The sequence below is a fragment of the Toxorhynchites rutilus genome, chromosome 2, assembly GCF_029784135.1.
Source record: "Toxorhynchites rutilus septentrionalis strain SRP chromosome 2, ASM2978413v1, whole genome shotgun sequence".
Taxonomy (NCBI): domain Eukaryota; kingdom Metazoa; phylum Arthropoda; class Insecta; order Diptera; family Culicidae; genus Toxorhynchites; species Toxorhynchites rutilus.
Window position 1 is genome coordinate 217374850 of NC_073745.1, and position 25178 is coordinate 217400027.

At 38.8% G+C, this 25178-nt stretch overlaps 2 protein-coding genes and 1 pseudogene across 3 annotated transcripts in view; all 3 read right to left on the minus strand.

The window, feature by feature from the left end:
• Nucleotides 1–18246, minus strand: part of LOC129767760 (CTD nuclear envelope phosphatase 1 homolog) — a 36780-nt gene extending 18534 nt beyond the window's left edge. The window contains exon 1 of one of the 2 annotated variants that reach the window (XM_055768943.1): nucleotides 17505–18246. In XM_055768943.1, the coding sequence (XP_055624918.1) occupies nucleotides 17505–17609 (105 nt within the window). In that variant the 5' untranslated portion in view covers nucleotides 17610–18246. The remainder of the gene's footprint in view (nucleotides 1–17504) is intronic. The other variant, XM_055768942.1, reaches the window with a different exon arrangement.
• On the minus strand, nucleotides 16578–16708 carry LOC129772191 (U4 spliceosomal RNA; annotated as a pseudogene).
• Nucleotides 18247–23796: 5550 nt separating the features above from the next.
• Nucleotides 23797–25004, minus strand: LOC129769212 (charged multivesicular body protein 6). The gene is made up of 4 exons (XM_055771318.1): nucleotides 24795–25004; nucleotides 24615–24724; nucleotides 24084–24505; nucleotides 23797–24028 (listed from the first exon to the last, which is right to left on the minus strand). Exons 1-4 carry the CDS (start codon nucleotides 24867–24869, stop codon nucleotides 23988–23990), a joined length of 648 nt encoding a protein of 215 aa, XP_055627293.1. The 5' UTR covers nucleotides 24870–25004; the 3' UTR covers nucleotides 23797–23987.
• Between the last annotated feature and the right edge of the window lie 174 nt (nucleotides 25005–25178).

Sequence of the window (25178 nt, forward strand, 5' to 3'; positions counted from 1 at the left end):
CACTTGGCCACGGAAGCACAAGCAAAACATTTGCAATTTTTATCACCTAGTTTTGTTCCTGCCTAGTAATCCCCGATTTTTGAAATTATCAATTAATTCATCAATCAATCGAATATTCTGAAGCTGTTCGTCGATTGTCGATTACTCGCCACGTTGAGAATGTGCGAAACCGCTTGGAAAGGTCCGATTTCTCCAGCTTTGTCATTTCTATGCAGGTGATTGCTTTCAGCCATAATTGAATCTTGAATCAACCACAGGTCGCCACAATTGTTCTTTGAACGTCGTTATTCTTTTACAGCTGTTCTGATGAATTCGCATGTGAAATAAGATTTGTAACTGTTGTATGATTTGTAGATGTTGTAACTTTTTGGACCAGTTGGAGAGAAAAACCCAGGTTTTTATAATTAAAGTACCATTTCGTCTTATTCTATATATACGATTTTCATCAAGACATAAGTTGGGATCGATCCCACTATTGCTATCGATAGTAGAAGATCATTCATTCCAACAGAATGAAGAAATCGCCGCCGTATTATAATTAGTGGATGATATAGTTATACAGGTCAGACTCGATTATCCGGACGAATGTTTTTCTTTCACTCCGGATAATCGAATCATAAAAAAAGGAATTTTCTCTCGGTAAACGTAATATAATTATGATTTGCACTTATTTATTAAACGGTTTTATCTAGCTTGGACCCGTTTGTATGTTTGTGACTTTGTAACTTTGTATGTAGCGCTGTAACACATTAATAGAAATTTAACCTCCTTCCTGTTGACCGTTTGATCTGAAATTTGGAACACATCCTTATATATGTCATTAAAAAACTGAATATTCCATGATCTTGAAAATCCAAGAAGGCGGCCGGTACAAAAAGGCGAATTATGTACATATTTTCTCCAAATCCCATCAATATGGGTTTTCCCCAAAACCCCATCAATGTGGATATCGAATGAAAGGGCTTGACTAGTAGAACGCAGTTATTTATGGAAAATGTAAATCAAAGATGAATGCCGCTACAAAATGGAGGATTACATATTTTCTCAGAACCGCTTCAATGTAAGTATCAAATGAAAGGGCTTGACTAGTAGAACACAGTTATTTATGAAAAATGTAAATACAAGATGGCGGCCGCTACAAAAAACAGTTAGTTTTTTCATCATATTCCCCACGATTTTATTTTAGTCTCATCATTGCCCTAGAATAATAGAGGAACGAATGTGATAACTACTAACTGCAACTTGTCTAATTATTTTTTGGCTTTTGGTACATTAAACCGTATAACTTAAAAAGTTTTTTTACTCATTTTATTTTCTAGTTTTTAGTAAATTATCTGTATCATTAGTATACATCTCTACAATAAAACCATTCAACTTTTTTTTTTAATTTTTATTTCGTTCTTCGGAATGTTTTGATGATGTACTGTATTCTATTAGTTAAATCATATCGTTTGATAACAATATGGAGGGGATTGCAAAAAATACATAGTCGCCATTTCGTGGCGGTGACCTTTTCGAATTTATGTTGTTAATAATGTAGCGTATTCTCCAAGTCAAGCCATTCAGCGATTTTTTTGCGGCGGCCAAATTGAATTTTTCAAGTTCATGAATTACGCAGTTTTATAATGGCAGTAGAATTAAATTTATGTTTCAAATTTCAGATCAATCAGTGATCAGGAACCGGGTCAAATTTCAAGTATTGTGGGACAATCCTACAAACACTCAAACATGCATACAAACAAAGCAAGCTGAATGAAACCATCAAAAAATAATTGTTTATTTAGGAACTGTGGGCATCTTGGAATTGAATTTTTCATTATCTACTGTGTTCTACCAGTTGAGAACTTTCATTTGATACCCATATTGATGGGGTTGTGAAAAAATATATATTGCGCCATATTGTGGTGGCGGCCATTTTGGATTTGCATTTTTCATAAATAAATCGATTATATTAAAGGATAGAAAAAAAGCTTTGTTCTACAAAGTTAATTAAAATAATTCGGGCTACAATATTGTCGAGCTATGTTTATCTCTATCTATAAAGACAAGAAAGATAGATTTTTTATTTCATCGATAATTTTGGTCACCCTATTTTTGATAACATTAAAATGAGCGCTCTATCATATGTAACAACTGAGTTGCATTAGGGTAACCATGAAAAACCAGTTTTTTCGCTCTAACATTTATATTTAAAATTCTACATCAAAATTGTCTTCGTACGACTTTTAGAGCTTATGAATACCAACATTTTGCCATGCAGAATATCTTAATCCTGCTCAAAGTTATTGATGGGTTTTAGCTCAAAAACTCATGATTTCAATTTCAATTTACTCAAATACAAAAAATAACCTATCTTTGAAAATCACATATAATATAGAGTGTTCTTTCAATAATATTTGTTCTTTCAAATTCCGTCAACAAACATTTTTTATGTTTGCCTCAGAAAAAATGGCAAGCAATTGAAGGGAGCGTATTTTTTGGGAAGAAATATCAATAACTTTGAGTGAAGTTAAGATATTGACAAGTTCTGCATCGCAAAATGTTTGTATCAGTATGTTCTAAAAGTCTTTCGAAGACAGTTTATATGTAGAATTTCGAAAATATAAAAGTTAGAGCAAAAAAAACAGTTTTTTTTACTGATGACCGCAACGCAAATTAGGAAAAAGGCGCTATATCGGTTATTTCAAGAGATAGTAAAAAACTTTGTTCTAAAAAGATGTTTTAAATAACTGGAACTACAACATTGTCAAACTATGTTTACCTCTATCTATAGAGATGAGAAAGATAGATTTTTTATTTCATCGAAAATGTTGGCAACTATGAAAATGAGCGTAACATATGTATCATATGTAACAACTTTGTCGAAGACAGTTTTTGTCTAGAGAATAACTGTCGAGCTCTAAATGCTAATTTCCACTTAAATGCATCTCCTGGACCATTGTGCATTGGCTTAGTAATCACTTCTTCTTCTTCTTGAATGACACTAACGTTCCTAAAGGAACTTCGCCGTCTCAACGTAGTATTACTTGCGTCAATTTTACTAGTACTTGGTTTAGGTTTCTATGCCAAATAACACGCCTCGAGTGCATTCTGAGTGGCAAGCTCTAGAATACGCGTGACCACTGTGCAAGTCGGAGCAAATTTCTTTGACGAAAAATTCCCCCTACCATAACGGGAATCGAACCCGAAACCCCGGCATGTTATATTTCCTATCAATTGATGCATCTTTCCGATCTATTGAGAAATGCTCGAGTTAGAAACATTCGAAACCTTCATTTTGACGTAGGATTACGTCTTACAGAAACATATTGGGGTACAAATTGAAAATCGAAAATCGAGTACATCGTGAAAATTGTCCAATTTCAAACGCTTATTGCTCAATCATTTCATGATGGATTGATGAAATTTTTGCGTCAATCGATTTTTTTCACTCCATAACATTTTTTCATATTGAAGAGAATAATATATGTCATGAAACTAACTATGGAACAATTGAAAACTTTCAACCACTATCCTAACGGAAATACCCACTTCTGATTGGTCGAAATTGACGACACATGCGGCGGGTCCCTAACAGAGACATCAACACCAAGCTGCCTGGGAGAAATCGGCATTGCAAATACATGAAAGTAAGGGGAACCGGAATGTGTTGCCTAACAGAGACATAACAGAGACATTATCTATCGATCAACATGGTTTCATGCCGAAGCGTTCCACCACAACGAATCTTCTTTCGTTTACGACATATATTGCTGACGGAATGTCCGGAGGTATGTCCCAAACGGATGCGATTTACACGGACCTGTCCGCCGCCTTTGATAAAATCAACCATGACATTACTGTGGGTAAATTGGATAAGCTTGGCTTCAGCGGCAATGTTCTACATTGGCTTACATCATATTTGGCCGGACGCTCTCTCCCGGTAAAATAGGCGATTGTTTCTCCGCAGAATTCCCTGCTACATCAGGAATACCTCAGGGGAGTCATCTCGGCCCTCTGATATTTCTCATCTATTTCAATGACGTAAATTTCGTCCTGGAGGGCCCTCATCTTTCATTCGCCGATGATATGAAAATATTTTTCCACGTTAACTCGGAGGCTGATGCCTTGTTTCTTCAACACTGAATCCAAGCAAATGTTCCACGATAACTTTCACAAGAAGGAAATATCCTATTCGCTACAACTATTCTCTCGACGGTGCTCCTCTAACTAAACTTGACTGCGTGAAGGATCTAGGAGTGTATTTAGACTGTAAATTGAATTTAAAAACTCACGTCAACTACGTGGTTGGAAAAGCTTCCCGTAGTCTTGGATTCATCATGCGCACTGCGAGGGATTTCACCGATGTACACTGCTTCAAATCTATGTTCAGCGCTCTACTTCGTTCAAGTCTGGAATACTGTTCAGTAATTTGGAATCCGCACTATCTGAACAGAGTCAACAGAATCGAAGCAGTACAAAAGCGATTTGTCCGGTTCGCCTTAAGACGATTACCCTGGAGTAACCCCCATCAGCTACCTAGCTATGAAAGCCGGTGCCAACTAATGGCTCTTGACACGTTGTACGTGCGAAGGGATGTGAACCGCGCCTTATTTGTATATGATGTACTATTGACTAGGACAGAATGCCTAGTTATTCTGGAGAACATCAACCTTCTGGTTCAACCTCGAACTTTACGTGTCCACGCTTTCCTCCGAGTTCCTTTTCGTCGTACCAATCATGGATACAACTCAGTCATATTGGGTCTTCAACGTCTGTTCAACAGAGTAGCTTCTGACTTCGACTTCCACTACTCAAGGAATGCGGTTCGGCAAAATTTTTTTGAACAAATACGTAGTTTTCATTAATATCATTAGGGCGAAATTCCGCCTGTTGATAACAATTGAATAAATAAATAAAAATAAAATAAATAAAATAAAATAAAAAACAAACTGCCTGGGGGAAATCGGCATTTCAAATATATGAATGTCGGGGGCATTTTTGTATTGCAAGGTGAGTGATACGATTAATTCTAGCAAATTAAATTTAAATTTGGAACTTTAATGTTGGTTGATTCGTGAAATTTGATATATGAAACTATTTATTTCAATCTTCATAAATAAAAACCAAGGTGTGTTCCCGCTCTAGAACGGGTCGTTTGGTTTAAGCTGTCTGTTTTGTTGTGTTCATTTTCCCCCAGGAAAGTTTATACGGTGAGAAAAATTGGAAAAGTGAAAGAATATTCGGAAAAGTAATTTCCCATATGCTCTAAATATAGTATCAGGTGTTGTTAGTCCAATTAAAATTCGCATTGGGTTGAATAAGCACGCAAAAAGTAAAAATCATGAAAGAAAATTACCTTTTCTATTTCAAATATGTTTTCTCTATATTAAAGTAACATGTTTTCACTGATGAGAAAAATAGATAATTGTGTTCGGTATTGGTAATTATCTTATACGAGGGTCACTATTTATATTTCGGGAATAGGAACAAAAACAAATAGTTAAGCTGCGAATATATTTTTATTGTTTTTCAAAGTACTCGCCACGATGATCGACACACTTTTGCATGCGCTTAAACCAATTTTCAAAGCATTTATTCCAATCGACACGAGCCTTTTTTTGAGCGATTGTCAAATTATGTGGGATCCAACGTGAACATAATTTTCGCACAACTAAGTGTTCATGTAAAATCGCATATATGCTGGTGGAACTAATGCTTAGGGATGCCTCAATCTCACAATAGGTTACATGACGATCTTGCTTAATCATTTCGTGCACAGCATCGATGTTTTCTGGCACTACAGTCGATTTTGAACGACCTTCAAGAAACTCGTCGGACAGCGAACTACGACCACGATTGAATTCACTATACCAGTGATACACAGTGGTTTTTGATGGAGCTTCATCTCCAAAAGTCAAATTAAGTTGATTGACGCACTCTTGTTGTGATAATCCACGTCGAAAGTCGTAAAAAATCATCGCACGAAAATGTTCACGATTCAGTTCCATTTTTTGCCGAGACCAAACTTTCAACTAAATATAAAATAAACAATTAGCGTCCGTATGACAAAATGATCTGAGTACGTATATCGTCAAAAATGTCAAACTTTACGATGGAACCGTCAGATGGACTCACTTTTTTTTTCTTTATTTAATCCATACATATCACATATCTCGTTCCACTTCAGTATCTTTTATCTGATACGCACCATCCAACGACTGTTTACCATCCTTCTATCATCACCACTCGGTAAACACTGGGGGAGTGAACAAACAATACCAAACAACCAAACCAAACGGACCTTCTCAGGGCCACCAAATCATTATCGAAGAGTTTAACGATGTAAATGAAAATCAACAGATAGCCTAACGGAATCCTACGTCAAGTATGCGGTCGTGTCTCGGACACAAGCCTCCTGTGACTTTTTTCCTGCATGTTCTGTTTAGGTTTTCGTTTTACCCCTCATATAGTCCGGTTAGACGTAGTCCCACGTAAGAATCCGAAAATCAATGTTCTAAGTGTAATGCCACTTTGTGTAATATCACGCTTCGATTATTTCTTGCGAAAATGGCCTAACTTTCATTCGTTTCTTGAAAGATATCCTGCAGTGATAAACAAAACTGCTACTAATTTTAATCATTTTCAACTGTTTTTGTGAACAAAAAATGTATTTATATTTTCCACCGCGTAAACGTTATTTTTCATTGTATTTTATGTTGATTTCGTGCCTAGTTCCCACTTATAAAAAGTTAAGCTACAACTTATCCAAACATACCCCTTTATTTTCTCTATCACTATCTCCTCAATACGAGCACACCCAGATGTCTCGAATTTCAACCGGCTCTTCGGATTCTAGCGAAGAGAACGAACAAATAAATCAAACTCAAAATTGCTCTGTGTGCGAACGATGCCTCGGAGTTGAAGGATGTTTTGTTTATGCGGCAGTACACTCGAAACGCTGCTATGCACGTGCTGCGGCGGTCTGGGGCAAGGTTCGCTTACATTACACCGATAGCATTATGCTCCCGGCTGCCAACTGTCGCTGTGTGGTGTTTTTAATTTGAAAATAATTAAATTGTCATTATTGATAAATAGCCAATTATTTTAAATAGCAGAAGAGAAAATTAACAGATTCAATGGAATGAAGTAATTGGGGTTGAGGAAAACGGAAGCATTCCAGCATAGGTGCGTAGACCAAAACTAGCCCAATAACTTATGCTCACCATCCCTTACACAAAATGAAAAAGCGATAAACTCACACGATTCCAGCTGGAAATCTGATTACGATTGGAAACGTGTGGCGCCTCGTTGCTAGACTCGTATAGCAATTAGAATATTCAGATATGATTGTCTGACTGGCAGAATTATCCAAAAGGCAAAACATGCGCCAGAAACGAGACCGAAGCGTTGCGCTTCATTTAAGAAATTATGGAAACGTTATGTTTGGGAATGAGAGAATGAAGAACGGAGAAAATATGTTCCTCCTCTAACGTTACATTCAAATGTGTTGAACAGAACACATGAATAACAATATGACATCGGTGTGAACAAGTTTTTTTTTGTTTACGTCTACAGTAAAGGCTATTCACTCTGGCAAAACTCGGCAACTTTGTGAATGAAATTTCGGCAAACCTTGGGAATACTAGCGGAATGGGAGAGTATTGGTTTTTATTTTTAAACCCGCTTTGACCGCTTCAGTGTATTCATCAGAGTTGTTCTCAGAGTGCGGAGCAGCTGGGCAAGATAATTGTTACATGGTTGGTTCTAATACTTATACCGATACTAATGCCGAAGGTTCACACTTGCGCTGATCAGCGTTTCTACCAAACCAACAACAACAATGTTGCAAACTGGGCATTAAACTAAACAATGTCGATAGATTTGCCATTTGTAGCAATTTTTGAAATAAACATGAAATGAGAAAATCTGGTAATGGAGAGGAGAAAAATTACTAGAAAATAGAAATCAATTTTTTTTATTAAAAAAAAATTTACAGGCTCAGTTACATAAGTTTAAAGGAGCCAAACTCTTAACTATATTTCTACTAGCATATATTAACATGTTTCCTTAATTCTATGGTTAATAAAATAGGAAACCGATTACTCGCGGTAGACTCGAGTTTAGAAGGGTGACACATTTTCATTAGGAAAAGGATGGGATGTAAGGAGGTTGTAACAATGTTCACACTCATACTCACATTCTCATTTACATTCACATTCACACTTCACACTCAATTCTTAAAAACGATCATTACATCTAATAAGTATTACAATTCAACTTATTCTAATGGAAGGGAACCGATAGCTCGTAAAGGACGAAAAGGAGGGGAAAAGGATGTAAGAACAATTACACTCGAAGATCGATAGTTTTAAGGAAAACATATATTTGGACCATGTTATCAAGATCTAGCCGAGAAATCAACATTTTGAGATCGAAAGTTTGGAAGTTGGAAGGATTTTTTTATAATTCCGTTTATTTTTACAGGCTCAGTTATATAGGTTTAAAGGAGCCAAACTTTAACTATATTTTTACTAGAATATATTAAAATATTGTCTTAGTTCTATTGTTAATAAAATAGGAAACCGATTAATCGCGGTCGACTCGAGTTTAGAAGGGTGACACATTTTCATTAGGAAAACGATGGGATGTAAGGAGATGTGTGTTCACACTCCCCCTTACATTCACATTCTCATTCACACTCACACTTCACACTTAATTCCTGAAACCATCCTTACATCTAATATGTATTTACAATTTAATTTATTCTAATGTTAGTAGGAAGGGAAGATAGCTCACAAACACTTTAAGCTTTAAGGAAAACATATTAGGCTGTCAATGAAGCCCTGAGGTATTTTTTTTGAATTTTCATTTGTTCATAAAATTAGTTACAATCATCTGTTTTAAGTCAAATATGCGCCGTTTTGTTCGATGACTTGTTCCCAACGAGATGCCAACTTCATAATACCCCTGTTATAGAAGCTCGTTTCCTTATTGGCAAAAAACTCGGATAGCCAATTTTCACAGGCCTCTTTTGTGGCTAACTTCTGACTACCTGGCTCGTTCGCCATGGACAAAAACAGGTGGTAGTCACTTGGTGCAAGGTCCGGACTATACGGCGGATGCAAAAGAACCTCCCATCCGAGCTCCCGGAGCTTCTGGCGCGTCACCAAAGAAGTATGTGGCCTGGCGTTGTCCTGATGGAAGACAATGCGGCCTCTGTTTATCAAAGATGGCCTCTTCGTCATGAGTGCTACCTTCAAGCGGTCCTGTTGTTGGCAGTACAGGTCCGAATTGAGCGTTTGGCCATAGGGAAGCAGCTCATAATAGATTAATTCTTGGCAATCCCACCAAACACACAGCAGAACCTTCCTGACCGTTAATGAGGGCTTGGCCACCGTCTGAGCCGCTTCAGCGGGCTTCGACCACGACCGTTTGCGCTTCACATTGTCGTAAGTGACCCACTTTTCATCGCCAGTCACCATCCGCTTCAGAAACGGGTCGATTTTGTTGCGATTCAGCAGCGATTCACATGCGTCGATACGGTCAAAGATGTTTTTTTGCGTCAACGTGTGTGGCACCCATACATCGAGCTTCTTTGTGAATCCAAGCTTCTTCAAATGGTTAATAACGGTTTGATGACTTATCCCCAGTTCTTGGCCGATGCTACGGCTGCTACAATGCCGGTCGTTCTCGGCTAATTCAGCGATTTTGTCGCAATTTTCGACGACAGGCCTTCCGGAGTGTGGCGCATCTTCGACGACCTCTACACCAGAACGAAAACGTTGAAACCATCGTTGTGCGGTGGAAATGGAAACTGTATCGGGTCCATAAACTGCACAAATTTTATTGGCAGCTTGAGATGCATTTTTGCCTATGTCATAGTAGTACTGTAAAATATGTCGGATTTTCTCTTTATTTTGCTCCATATTTGCGACACTATAACTCACGAGCGACTTAACCAAAAAAACACTGTCAAGGACTATATTATAGCGCGCAAAAATACCTTTCCAACAAGCTATAGTATGATACAATGAATACAACTAGAACTACGCGTTTACAACGACACCTCGCGGAAATACCGCAGGACTTTTTTGACAGCCTAATATATTTGGGTCATGTAATCAAGGTCTAGCCGAGCCAACACATCTCCAACTGGCACATTCAGCTGCCTTCCTCGGACCTGAAGAAAGTTTTCTAAATTCGATCTGGCAACAAGATACAACTCGCACGACCAAACAACGTGTTCGATGTCGTTGTAAACATGGCCACAAACGCAGAGATTTCTGTCGGCAAGATTGAAACGAAAAAGTAGCGCATCTGAAGAACAGTGATTGGACATGAGTCGGGAGAAGGTGCGAATAAAGTACCGATACAGACTTTTGAACTACGGTTTGAGGCTAACCTTAGAGGAAATCGAGTGGAGCCACCGGTCCAATTCATCTTCATTCCATTTGCGTTGCCAGTTGGCGATGGTATTTTTACGTACTGAAGAATAAAATTCATTGAAGGTGATTTGACGCTGATAAATATCGCCTTCAACGGCATCCACCTTTGCTAATGAGTCAGCCCTCTCATTACCCGGAATTGAGCAATGTGAAGGGACCCAGACAAAGGTATTGACATAACAGCGTCTGGTTAAAGCACTCAAAATTTTTCTCAAGGAAGTATGGCGTGACGCTGTCCAGCGCCCAGTATATTGCTGCCAATTCAGCAATATATACTGAACAAGGATACTGAATACTGTGGAAGGTGCTAAAAAATTAGTTGAACACTCCAAATCCTGTGAACTCATTCATAGAGGACCCATCAGTAAAGTAAATATTATCACAATTGATACGCCCATACTTTGCTTCGAAGATCGTTGGAATAAACTCCGATTGATGATAATCTGGAATTCCATGGATATCCTGTTTCATGGGCAGATCAAAATGTACAGAGGAATTAATGTACTCAGGAGAACAAACACGGTTGGGAATATACGGAGGTAGGAACAACCTGCGTGGAGATGAATTCATGATATGAGCTCGTGAATCCAGAATGAAAATTTAGCTCGCTCAGCTGCTCAAAATTCCGATCACCAATGGGTTCATAACCTTACACCGGATGAGGAACCGAAGAGATAATAAATTGAAGCGATCTTTTAGTGGGAGTAGGCCTGCCAAAACCTCGAGACTCATGGTATGCGTTGAGGGCATACATCCCAACGCAATACGGAGACAAAGATACTGAATTCGCTCGAGTTTAATGAAGTGTGTTTGGGCAGCTGATTGGAAACAGAAACTGCCATACTCCATTACCGAGAGAATAGTTGTTCGATACAACATTATAATATATTCTGGATGGGCTCCCCATCATGTGCCGATAATTGTACGGAAAAAGTTGAATCTTTGTTGACATTTTTTACTCAAATACCTAATATGGGCATCCTAATTACATTTGGAGTCGAACCAGACCCCAAGATACTTGAATGAGATGGAATGAGTGATCGATTTATCCAAAAGTTGATGCTTTGGTTTTGCTAGTCTATGCCTCCTAGAAAAGACAACCATCTCTGTTTTCTCCGTGGAGAACTCAATCCCTAGACCAATGGCCCAGGTTGAAAAAATGTTCAAAGTGTCTTATAAGGCTCCGTGCAGGTCGGATTCGTTTGATTCTACGACAGACACCACTCCATCATCTGCAAGTTGTCTTAGGCTGCAATTTTGTGCAAGGCAATTATCAATGTCGCTTACATAGAAGTTGTACAAAAAGGCGCCTAAACATGATCCCTGGGGGAGTCCCATGTAGGAGACCCGACTTACTGTCGAATCTCCGTGAGAAAAATTCAAATGTTTCTCACAAAGCAAGTTATATAACATATTATTCAATAGAGGCGGCAGACCCCGAGAGTGTAATTTGTCTGGCAAAACCTCCATTGGAACAGAATTAAAAGCCCACTTTTTTCCAAGAATACTGAAGCCATTTGTTTTTTTTCGTCGTAAGCCATTTAAATTTCTGAAGAAAGCAACACAAGACAATCATTCGTCCCCTTTCCCCTGCGGAACCCATATTGTGTATCTGAGAGTAGCCCATTGGTTTCAACCCATCGATCAAGGCGAAACAAGATTATTTTCTCCAATAATTTTCGAATACAAGACAGCATTGCTATTGGGCGGTACGAATTGATGTCAGACGCGGATTTCCCGGGCTTTTGAATAGCCATAACCCGTACTTGTCTCCAATTGTCTGGAACAATATTATGCTCCAGAAACTGATTAAATAAATTCAACAAGCGATGTTTCGCCACATCAGGGAGGGTTTTCAACAAGTTGAACTTAATTCGATCCGATCCTGGAGCAGAATTGTTACAAGGAAGGAGAGCAAGAGAGAATTCTACCATCAAAAACTCGGAATCAAGAACGCACCATTCTTGTGGTATATCTCGAACAATTTTTTGCACGAGAGCGGAATCGGGACAAACCTTCCGCGCAAAGTTCAAAATTCATCGATGTGAATATTCCCCGCTTTCATTCGTTGAAGAGCGATTTCTCAGGTTTCGAGCCACTTTCCATAATTTTTGCATTGACGTTTCTCGAGACAAACTTCCCACGATATTTCGCCAATAAGCACGCTTTTTCCCTTTGATCAAATGTTTGAACTGATTTTCAAGGGCAAAATACAATTGAAAATTGTCAGGGGTTCCACGTTTCCGAAATGCTTCAAATGCATTCGGTTTTTCTGCATAAAGCTTAGAATACTGGCTATCCCACCATGGATTAGGAGGCCTTCGTCGAATGGTGGAACCTGGGATGGGTTTCGTTTGAGCGCGAACTGCGCTTTCATAGATCAAATGAGAAAGGAAGCTATACTTCTACAATAGACGTAAGTCATATCTGAAATAGATGGCTAGAGCAATCGTGTTCGCAAATTCTTTCAAGTCAATATGTCTTGTGAGGTCATGTGCCATGTTTATAGATTCAGAAGAATTCGACTTAGTAGTGATGGAAATCTGGATTGGCAAGTGATCACTGTCGGTGTCGCCGTGGTGCGGGTCATTGGCCCCTCAAAAAGTGTGGTTTGAAGGGCAAAAGTGCATCTAAGTATACGACAAAAGAGTCGGTGCGTGAAAGCATGGACTACGCGCTTGTTCAGGTTGCGTGTTGAACCACCGAGACGAAAGGTTGAGCTGGTGAATCTCGATGACAAAACCGCGTGCGGTGATGAACATAGCCCGCAACGATAGTATCACGTGGGTTTTGTCGTATTTCGAGGCGCGCCGAAAATCGCTTGCGGCACAAAAAGAACCTGGAGGAGACTTCCGGTTAACAACAAGAGACAGGGTCAGACCAGAGTACAAAGGTGAGTGAGCATGTGTGCGTGTGTATTGTCGTCCCATGTGTGTATGCATCCACTTCGGAAATACGGCAATTGAGTGTGTGGCAATGTTGAAGCATGATGGCGGCGCAAAGATCCGCATTTCCATTTGAATTATGCGATTAGAACGAGACGAGACAACGCAAGTTAATTATACTAGGTGATCTAGCATTAACGTGTCAGCAAGTTACTTCCGGCTAACTTCAATTTTCAGAGGCCAATATAAGCTGACAATACAGAGGTCTTTGCCTCTGATGTTTGCATGACAAGCAACAGCATCAATCCCTCCATTAAGTGGAAGGTCAATTCTTGAAAATAAGTGGCACTTACGGTCCAAGTGTATAATATTAAAATCGTGGAAAGAGAGATCATCTCGCGAAGGAAGCCAGGTTTCGGACAGAGCAAAAATATCACAATTGATGTTATGAATTAAAAATTTAAATGTATCCAATTTCGGGATAAGGCTACGACAATTCCACTGTAACACAGTGATATCTCCGACCTCTCTATTTAAATTAGACATCAAGAGAGATCATCATTGCAAGGAGGGGCCATGTTTGCATCTATTGCTGCAAAATTGTCTTTAATACTGGAAGCATTGAGATGACAATGGTTCTGATGGAGTTGGAAACATTGAAACACGTGAAGATTTGATCCACAATAGCAGTCAACTTTATAAATCCCGATTGGGAAGTTGAACTGGACGGAAAAACAGAGACAGTTGGGGTTTTTGATGTCCCCTCGAGTGCTGGGTCGTTCGAATGTGAACTATTCCCACGGAAGCTAGGAGGAACCTGATTTTGCTTATTCGCTGCATTCGATTGTTTAGTCAATCTAACAGGGGGTACCGCCGGGGGAATTGTTCTTGAACCTTTAGAGCGGTCACATTTTTGCGCCGGGGAATCCCTCTGAAAATAAACGGTGTGCCCTCGTTAACTATGTCCGTTTCCATTTCGTCAACTGGCAGCGAAGCGAAGACATTGTTTACGGTTGAAGGTTGCTGATGTTGGGCCAGTGGAGAAGCGCCCTTTAAAATTTCCGCAAACGCGCGCTTCGAGCGTTCCTTTAATAAGCGCTTCTGTTTCTCCCAGCGAGTCTTGTAAGTTCAACAAGCTGAGAGCACGTGTGAGGTTTCTCCGCAATATGGACACTTATGCTCACTCGCACTGCAGGATTCGCCCGTATGTTGCTCTGCGCAAGTGGCACAGCGCTCCTTGTTGGCACAATAAACTGAAGTGTGACCAACTGACTTGCATTTTGGCAAATCATGGATTTTGGCACGAAGAGTCGCACCGGCAGCCTCAATTTGTCCACCATAACGTAGTCAGGGAGAGCGGAACCAGCCAAAGTTACTCAAAACGAGTCGGCAACGTGAATTTAGTTTTGCTCCCTTCTTGAGAGGCTTTCCCTAGTTGGCGGCAGTTCATGATTTTAACACTCATCAAATGGAGTCTTCAAAATATACCAAACCCTTCTTTTATCATTACATACCCGTTTCAGTTACCACCCCCGAGATTTCTACGTCATGGGAAGGCACGAAGACACGATATTCTAGGGTGATTCTCTGGTCGATCACAATATTGTTTGCGTGTTCCGATCACCCACGATAACACGCAGTTCGTTCGGCCTAACCTTTAAAACGGAGGAGTATCTTGTCAGATCTTTCGTGATCTGAATAACATTCAGGGCTTTACCGTTTGGTTTGGGCCGGAAGAAAACAACCCAGAGACCAGTTCCAGGTGTATCTTCTAAATAAACGTTGACACGGAGAGAGGACACAACAGAAGAGGAAGACGATGTCGAGGTTTGAGGGGGAACGGTGACGATAGAGCAGCACACACAGTTGCTACTGTACCCAACGGTCGGCCGATCGCGTGCTGTGTAATCGGCACAAACGAGATAGTGTATCACACACCACCAAGAAGTAGTCTGGGACGCTTCTTCACACTGACAAACAGCGGATCACACCAAATCGATGCCCGTAATGGCGCTGATTCGACGAAAATCGAAGGCCAGTCACTTTGCCTGTCTTTGAGGCTAACTTTTCTTCTCTTACTGATGTTTTTTAATATTTTATCCACGGTGAAAGAAACGCTCGACGAAACAAAGCCAGGGCGGGACTCGATTACAATAACGAGATAGAAAGCACTTACGTCCGATTACTTGGCGTTGTCGGTGATGAACGGGATTGCAATTTCGTTATCTCAGAATGGAAATTAGGCTCAAATGTTTCAACAGTTCGTCATGCGTAGTTTTAAAATGTGTAGAATGTCGAAATCGGAGGCAAGACTGAAAATTAGAAAAGCAACATACTATTAGCTACTATTCATTATCCAAGTCGACAACAGAAAAAAACACGACTTCAAATTTCCCTTCAAGAAAATCGCGAATAGATGAGATTTCGAGCCATTTACACCCGCTGTAAAAGCCCTCAATGTTTCGATCTGAATAAAATGAAGAGCGCTTGGGAAATTCTGGATAAAATACGGTTTCAACTAGAAATAAAACGGATATCCGGTAACTATCCGGTATCCGGCCTATCCGACCAATATTTGATATCCGACCGGATACCGAATAGTAACTCATTATCCGGCCGGATACCAGATATTTGAAAGATGATTTACATAATATATATTATAACACAATAGCATATAAACATCATTCACACTTGATTTAAAATAAGGTGTGATTAGTGACATGTCAAAATGTTATTGAAATTGAATTATTATCAACTCATATCATCGAAGTTTTATCCAGCTCCATCGATTTCGTTTCGTTCGTTGAAGACGGCAATGAGATGTTATTCTCAGAAGATTCGTCTCAATATATTTTTGTAAGATGATTTTGATTTTAATGATTTTTGTCTGTCTGTTTACGTCTCGAGAACACCTAAATGATCTGACCTGAACCTTGGGTCTAAAAAGGTTGCAATCAGATAATTTTGATCTTCTTCTAAGTAGTTAAAACGACATCTCCAGCGTTTAAATATGTTCTCATGCGAAGTAAGTTCGGTGTTCTTTGTGCAGTCTCGTTGAGTCTTCAAATTAGTGAATTTGTCGCCGATCATAATTTCTATTTGTAGTGATGTAAGTGTACCCTCTCTCAGACGACCGTCCCTGAAGACAGTTTCAAGTTCAATCTCAATGAAAATAATTGATTGCTGATTGCATGTAAGTCTTACTCTTACTCGGCCAGCATTCTCAATACACTCACAAAAATCTTTATATAATAATATAAAACCATTATCATAATAAAACTGTTCTAAATTCCTTGTAGAATACATGATACACTATTAAATAGGATTATTTTCAATTGGCAATAATCGCACCTCGGTATAACCTCTTTGGTTACGACATCGCCACTACGCAAAGCACAATTGGATACTTATTTTAAACGGAAAATGTAATATTCGTTCAAAAACTTTATTTAAAAACTGTTTATTCCTTTCTTATATTCAATACTTTATTTTGACCATGTCGCATGCCGTTTCTCTCAGTTTTGTATTTGCTAATAAAGAGACGAATATCCGGCCAAACCACTATCCGTTTCATCACTAGTTGAAACCCGTCTATGTAATGATTAACCAAATTTTCTAGCAATGCAAATAGTTTGAAATATTCTAGATTCTCACATTTAAACAGGTTGGGGAGATCACATTGATAATTAGTTACTTTTTTCAACGTAGTTCTATATTATTTGTTTTTAACATGGATTTTTCTTGTCGTGCCAACCATTTTTTAAATTAAGAACTTTTTATTTTCATACAAAATAAGCTACCTTGATTAATTTCACAAAATCACAGAATTATCATTTTCCAAAACAGTTATGTTCAAACGTTTTCATATTTTAAGAGTTGATATTTTTGTGCTTGACACTGTAAACCGAAAGAGCCCAAACGGCGATTCTTATTCGACAGTCGTCATTCAGCATCATACTCGCTGCAATAAGGCAAATCTAAACATAATAATTTCGCACATTTCCAAATGGCAAATCAAGAATCATCCAACATCAATTGGTATTCCTATTGGAGAAAGACGCAAGTTCCACTACGCGTAAATTATGCCAGATCCAAGCTGCTTCCCGTTTTCACGAAGATAATGTTTATACAACGCGGTATAATTCCTTCAGATCAAAAAGGGTTGGTTAAAAATGGTTAAAATTGCACTCACCGCTCTAACCTGCCGGTTGAACATATAACAGAGACAGGTCCATATCTTCGATGCTAGTACTAGAAACGCACGAAAGTTCATATGAAATTGAGACAACATTGGCATCGTCCACCAGCCCAGCGCCCGGATTTATCCACGGTTTTCTCCAGGGGTATCGGCTTCTCGCTGGAGCTACCCGCAAGAGAAGAGCGATCCTTCAATCCAAGCAGATGAGCGTGAGGCCACGGGGATATGATGCTGTTGAATTTATCCAACGTTTGTTTCCTTGCGGTTGTCTCCGTTTACAGCCGGAAATTTACGGCTCAAATAAACTGAATGTTGGTTCATAAAAAAAACGAAATCACAAGACCAAGGTGAAAAACTGCTCGCGCCAGAAAGGAAATCTCATCTTCTTCGAAGCCGTTTTCTTTTCGCTCCTTCGTCTGCGGCTCGAAAACGCAAACTCTCTCACAATTGGCAGGATAATTTTCGCAAAATTCAAACACTCCTCTTTCGATGGTTTCGCTTTCCAAATTCGGTACAATCCATCCGCCCGTGGATACCACAAACGCTAGCGACACAATCGATCGCGATTCTGAGTTTTCTCACACGCGAATGCAAAAGCCGAGAAACAATTTCTGCATCCACTTTCTTCACTTCTATGCTATAACCGAGCCGTCCTATTTGAAATGTATGCCTCTTACCACCAAAAATTTCTTAGAAGAAACTACTTCACTCATGCAAACTTTTGTTTGTGGTGGTAAGAGCAAAAGCACCAGCGTGGACTACGAATGTAGGGGTGAGCTCAGTGTAGCGAGTGACTTTTCTCAAACTGTCTGAGATCACAATGTTCATCATAGAGGTTCGACTCACTGCGTTGAGTGACATTAGCACGCTTATTCGTTACACTGAACGAAAATCAATATTGGATGCAGGCTACCAATTTTCAACACAGGTTCAACAGATGTCATTGTTAAATGGGATGCGATAATTGAAACGATTGTCCGAAAGACCTCGGTTTCCGACAGGAGCGTGTTTCTATTCCGAAAGTACTAGCACATATCATACGACGATCCACTGACGAAATGTTGATAAATTCTAGTCCCGCGAGTTTCTTTGAGACCAGAACATCTGCTGTTTCGCGTTTCGCAAAATTCTGGAGATCAATTATTCAAAAATCACACGCTCACTTAAAGAGTTTTCTGTTACTTGTCTCGTCTCGTTATACAGTTGATTGGGCTTCATGTTAAGTGGCATATCCAAAAATACACGCTGCAGTTGACTGTCGAAGAAATGATTAGTAAGCATTTTCATGGTGTATGGATCCTTATCTGCGGCTGATGTGACCTCTATAATGGACCGTAGTTCCGTGAGCTCACTCGAGGGTAGCTGTGCGGTGACGATGTTATTTTTCCTAGTGTCGTATTGATTCCTTAATTCAGAGGCGAAAAATTAGAACTCCAATGATAAGAAGTAAGGTTGTATGTTCGATGCAGTAATTACCGGTGGATTCAGTCAAGGTAAACAAATGGAATCGATGTAACCAATCTCTTGGCCGTTCTCATCTTTCATCTTGTCCAACAGTATTCTACGCGAACTCGGGGTTACCAATTATTTACAATTATCTACAATTATTTTAATTGTTGGTTCGTGAGATCGAATATGGATTGAAACAGCACGCTGTTTAGAAAAAAAATACTCTATTCTCTACAAACTATCTATTTATATCAGAGTCAATCAACAATAAAATTAATCTCTTTATAGTCCATCAAAAGTGTTACAGTAAGAAGAAATAATTGTGCACTAAATTTGAACAAATTAACTCGAATTGGCATGGAAACTAAAGCACTTACGTGTACGATAAAAAATGTTGCTTCGCGAAAGTCGCACAGAGGTTGCAACTATATCCACCAGATGACGCTACATTTACATGGTATTTGTATTTTGACGATATTATATTTTGTTCAAATTTTTAGCGGGAACTGTAGGTAAGTTATAGAAAATATTTAAGTAAGTAATACAGCAATTTACATTTAATACGATATGGCGAGGCAACACTCCGTGTCGCATTGGAGGTGATTTTGATCTGAGTGTAGAGAAGGAGGATATGTCGCGAATTGGCACAACTCTACGGCGTACCCAACATCCAAAAGTTGACAAGGTTGGACGAGTGCGATAGGAGAGGACATGTTCAAGATTGCCGGACAGCAGTCTCGCAAAGATGGTGTTCGTACCGAACTCGGTGGGAACAAGAAGGAGAGAATCCCAGCGAACGAGGTCGTTCAATTGGATATAGAATCATTATGAATAAATAAATAATTTTCATAAAAAATCCAACGGATTTCAGAATATCGATTCCGATCGAGTTGCGATATCCGATCGTGTTTCAAATTGGATCTGATCCTGAAATAAAGCACACGTCAAAATATTTCATCGGGATTTGTGAAGCAATTTACTCCTTATTCGCGATGATGGCGGAATGGTGTCGCATCTGGGTACGACATTAGTTTGTATGAGGCCAACTATTCTCTATCAGATTAGTCGGCCCTAAGGCAGTTTTAAATTTCAAAAATTTGTATGATTTTTTTTCTTGGCGTTATTTACCTATGCTATGTAATGAATTACAATGCAGGCTTTTAATCGCATGCGATATACTCGCTCGCGATATTTTTCAGTGCAGCTCTTTGCAATGGTGCGCGATAATCTGTCTGTCAAACCTGCATCTTGGAAGTGTACTGTGTTTTGTTTGTTATCAAAACACAATACGCCTGTGCCCAAGCTCGCTCGTGATCAGTCTGTCTCTTTCACGCTTCAAGCAAATAATTCCCCTTCTGCTTGCTTCCGTACTGTTTCCGTATACCGCTCCCCTAACCAACTTAGTGACGAAACGGCCTCACCATAGGATATACTTCTAGGCGCATTATTTTTTTATTATAATGGTAAGTTTTGGTGAGAATATCTAAAAATTCATAGATAATAGTTTAAATTAGGGTCAGAACAACGTACTTCAAGTAGGTAAATAACGCAAAGTAAAAATTTTCATACAAATTTTAGCAATTTAAAACTTCCTTAGGGCTGACTAATCTGATAGAGAATAGTTAGCCTTATACAAACTAATGTCGTATCCAGATGTCGACACCATTCCACTGTCAACGCGAATGCCGTCAACGCGGATTAAGCGTCGTGCGAAAATTACGTAACGTAATTACGGGGTCGAGGTTGCGTTACTTTCTTTGTATTAGAGGTAGGAATTGCGTTACGTAAGGGAAGAGAGTGTCCAAAAACCGGTAATAATTTGTGCACTACGTCTTAAATTAGTACACTAATGATATCATAAAAAATTGAAGAAAAATATTACTTCATGTTATTCAAATACTTGGAATACGTAGTCCTGATCCTGATTTAATATTTTTTCTAGAAACTTTTTAGTATTTCTGTTGAAACTTTTTCATTATAACATAAAACCTTTGTCGAACACAATTTTCGTTTAAAATTTATTCACCACTTGCAAAAAATGTGTAACTCTATTACATAAAATATACATACTTTCATTCATAATTCTTATTTTCAAAGTGTGCTTATTCCACCCGGAAATCCATTACCATTTTCGCTTTGCAGAAACGGAACACGAAGCTTAATTTCGTAAATGTAGAATTGCATGATCGGATTCTAGAATGAGAGTAACAGCAAGTAGTAAGTTGTGCAGAAATTTCTTATGAATCTCAACGGCACACGTGTATTTTCGAACTTGCCTCTCAGAATACACACAGGGCATGTTATTTGGCATTTGGAATCTCAACTAAGTACTTTTGAAAACGCTGTAAGTAATATCGAGTCATTCATTAAGGACTTGTAAACTTTATTTTAAATAAAACACAGGTTTTTAGAGATATTGAGTTCAAGTTTATTCTGCTTGTCTTACATGTTAAGAATGGAATTCGATTTCGGTCATATGGCCACCACGGGCCGTTTACAGAGATCGATCCGTTGGACCCAATTTACACTACTCGTCACAGTGAGGTACATATGGAGGTGGAGCAGTAGGCGAAGTATATCTGTATTGGCAAGCAAAATATCGTGTCGTAATTATTTGCATTCAATATGGAATGTATATGGAAGATATAAAACAATGTTCAAAGTACTCACGGTTGAAATCACTCATGAAATCATTCAACTGGTTGTTTTTTAACAGATGGCAATTATATCGTGGCTTATTTCGATTATTCATGTGGTAAAAAGGTCCAGAGAGCAGTCGTATGCTTAGCTCTCGAAAGCAGTAACATTTCCGGTGAAATTTTGATTAATTGGCGATTATTATCTCACAACATATACCGACACTGAGAGCCTTCGAAAGATCATCTTCATAACGGTAAAATAATGAAACTTCGTTTGTTTCTATGAACGTGGGGGAGTAAAAATGACACATGTAAATATCACTTTCATCCATCTTTTTCGACGTGATTTCACAAATATTCACTCCACGCTATCACATTAGCCTCATATTCAGCGGGAGCTCTACGAAAATGTACGTTTTTAATTGATAAATTACTTTCTAAAAAAAGCATTTTTACGTGGATTCGGTGGGCAATCAAGAATAAACACAACGACTGACGTCACTATTTGCTAAATAGTTATGACAGCGCATGCTATGTCGCTCGAAACTCGACCATCTCCATTACCTTTTTTTCCAGGACATTGACTCGGTCATAACTCGGAATGTTGTGAATTTCACGCTCTTCTAAAGTTGCTGGGTTGTTGGTTGGCATAGACCAGTGACTTGACATAGCATCACTGGCTACTGAGTGATACAGTAATCGTTTGCTAACTGGTCCTGGTTTAAGTGGTCTGCTTTTTAACTGGGCGAACATTAACTGGTCCTTGGACCAGTTAAAAAGCAGAATTTCGTAAACAATCTACGTCGTAATCAAATGGAAAACATTGATTAAATCACAGAAAAATAATTTCCTCAAATTATTTTTCATATCTGTTGTCGCCGTGGCCGAGTGATTAGCGTCTCACATTATCATGCCGGGTGTTCGGGTTCGATTCCCGTTCTGGTCGGGGGATTTTTCATCAAAGAAATTTCCTTCGAGTTGCACTGTGGTCACGCGTATTCAAGAGCTTGCCCCTCGGAATACATTCAAGGCGTGTTATTTGACTGAAGAAATCCCATCTATGTATTAATAAATGACGCTAGTTAATACATACGTTGAGACGGCAAAAGTTCCACAGGGAACGTTAACGCCATTCAAGTAAGTAAGTAATCTGTTGTCGCACTCAATGCGAAACTTCCATTGGAAACCTTTTGTTAATCCAATTTCATGATCAACGCGAATCAAACAATTCGTTGAAGTTCCCCTCGATTTTTTGACGTTTTACATGCCGGACCAGTTAATACGCGAATGTCGATAACTGGTCTTTCCTTTTCGCCCAGTTAGCGGATGTTTACTGTATAACAAAATTATCGAAAGAAGAAAAAATGTACACGAATAAATTCGGCTTAGTTACAGCCGATGTGCTAAATGAGCCTTATAAAATAAACAGATGAGAAAATAAAAATCTTTTAGTCAGAAATGAGCCTCATCGTTGAAGATGATTTTGTGATCAGAATCATTATGTTCTTCAAGATTCCCCAGAGTCCCATCTGAGAAATTTCGGCGCTTCATATGGTCAAGAGGCTTTAGTTTCTGACTCAACTTGATTTTGTAAGGATGTAGCCCAAATTCTTTTCGCAAAACACGCCACAACGAGGTTTGGGAGATGCCACATACTTGAGAATTCCGTGCAATTGACTGATTCAGTTAATTTCGGATGGATTCACTTGCGACTGCGATATTTTCGTTGATTCGTGCGGGGCGGCTTCCCATTAGCATTGGTTGATTTTTATTATCGTTTTGACGGCACATTAACACATTGACAGATATTGAAATGTTTTAAGGGGTTGTTTACACGAAGACACAGAACTGTTGAGTCGCTATTGGATTGACAAGTTGTGCAAGTGCATACATGACGTCACGTGGAATGTGCATCGCGCTTAAACCATCCCATGTCATGTTAGGTTGCCAAATGATGTAAAATATCTGAAATTTCTAAAATATGGTTCGCAGAGTTCCAATCAAACCATTGATAACCCGAGCAAGTTATTCTGGATTGGAGATGCTGGATAAAAAGGAAATTCTATTAATATAAATATAAAGCTGGAACATATTGAAATTTGCATTGATCGTGATCCAATAAACTCAGCTCCTATGAATTTCAATGTTTGTAAAGCATATACATGATTGTGACAATGAATAAGTACACGATATTAAAATATCAGCGATATATTTAAATGCTATTTATATTTACAAAAAAAAAAAACATTAATTCCAGATACGTAGCTGAAATGTAAAAATAGATTTTAAAATGTTACACTTTTGCTCAACTCGTCTTATAGTTCAGTATGGCTCCTTTTGTGTATAAATCACGAATGAACCATTCCATGTAATCCCGGTTTTAACGGATTCAAGCCTCCAGGGCTACCCTCTTGCTAGCATGACTCGCATCTGTAATATCGAAACTATAAATATGAGTTTTGGTAAATTATCAAATTGAACAAACCTTTCTCTTTCCGTTTCTTCTCGCGTGTTGGTTCATCCTCTGGAACTTCGGGAAGCCTGTCATCGATGTCCACATCCGGTAACTTCCCTGCATCATCAGCCGCTATCAGCTGATCTAGCTCTGCCAGCACTTCGTCTTCGTCCTCTTCCGTAAGCACGCCATTGAGCAGTGCATCAATCTCTTGCTGCTTGTCGATGCTGTCGCGAGTTTCGTCGAGGATTTGTTCCACTTCCTCGACCGACAGGATTTCGTTGACTTTTTTCAGGGCTTCGTTTCCTACTTTGAGGCCGGCAATGACTTGAGTTTCTACTTGGGCGAATTCGATATCCGATGCTAGCTTTTCTATGGTTTCCAGCTGCGAGTCCGCGTTCGAAAGTAGCTTTTCCTGGTACTTTTTTTTCCGCAGCAACGTCTTTGCTCGCCTGAAAAATAGTATTATTTATTTCTGAGATAAAAGGACTAGCCAAATGCTCATCAATTTTTGCTTTGATGAAATGTGGCTGATAACACAAATCTTTATTTATGACTTACTCTTTTCGTCCAGAAGCTAAACATTTTTTCGCCAATTCTCTGTCTTTCTCCAGCTGAAGCTCGATTCTTTTCTGATACTGCTTTAACTTATCCCTTTGTTGCTTCAATTGCTGCAGAACATAAATCAACATAGCATAAAAATAAATGTGAAATGATTCATTTAAAAAATTGTACACTAACCAGAATCGCTTTGTCCTGTTCAGTGACTCTGCTGACTTTCGTTTTACTAGTAGATTTTCCGAAAAGGTTTCCCATGTTTTCAATTAAATATCACAACAGATGAAGTATAATCTATTTACTAATTCAATAAATATGATGATTTTCAGCCAAGAAAGTATATATCGGATTAATAAAATAAGACACTTATCGATGACACTTCTAATTTGTTGTTTTTATCAGCAATGTTTACTATTTGCTCCCTTGTGGTAAATTTGATATTGAAAGTGTTGTGCTACACTGGAGAAAAACTTTAGTAAATGCAGCTACCAAATCATTAGTAGTCGAAAAATTTGTAAAATGTACACATTTTTTTTGTAAATATTACAAAAACTTTGTAAAACTGAT

Excerpts from the sequence above, each read along its gene's own strand:
- LOC129769212 (XM_055771318.1), bottom strand. The coding sequence starts at position 24,869 with ATGGGAAACCTTTTCGGAAAATCTACTAGTAAAACGAAAGTCAGCAGA. Across the intron at positions 24,506-24,614 it reads TTAGCTTCTGGACGAAAAGA|GCGAGCAAAGACGTTGCTGC; the intron begins GTAAGTCATAAA and ends ACTATTTTTCAG. Across the intron at positions 24,029-24,083 it reads GAAGAAACGGAAAGAGAAAG|ATGCGAGTCATGCTAGCAAG; the intron begins GTTTGTTCAATT and ends TCGATATTACAG.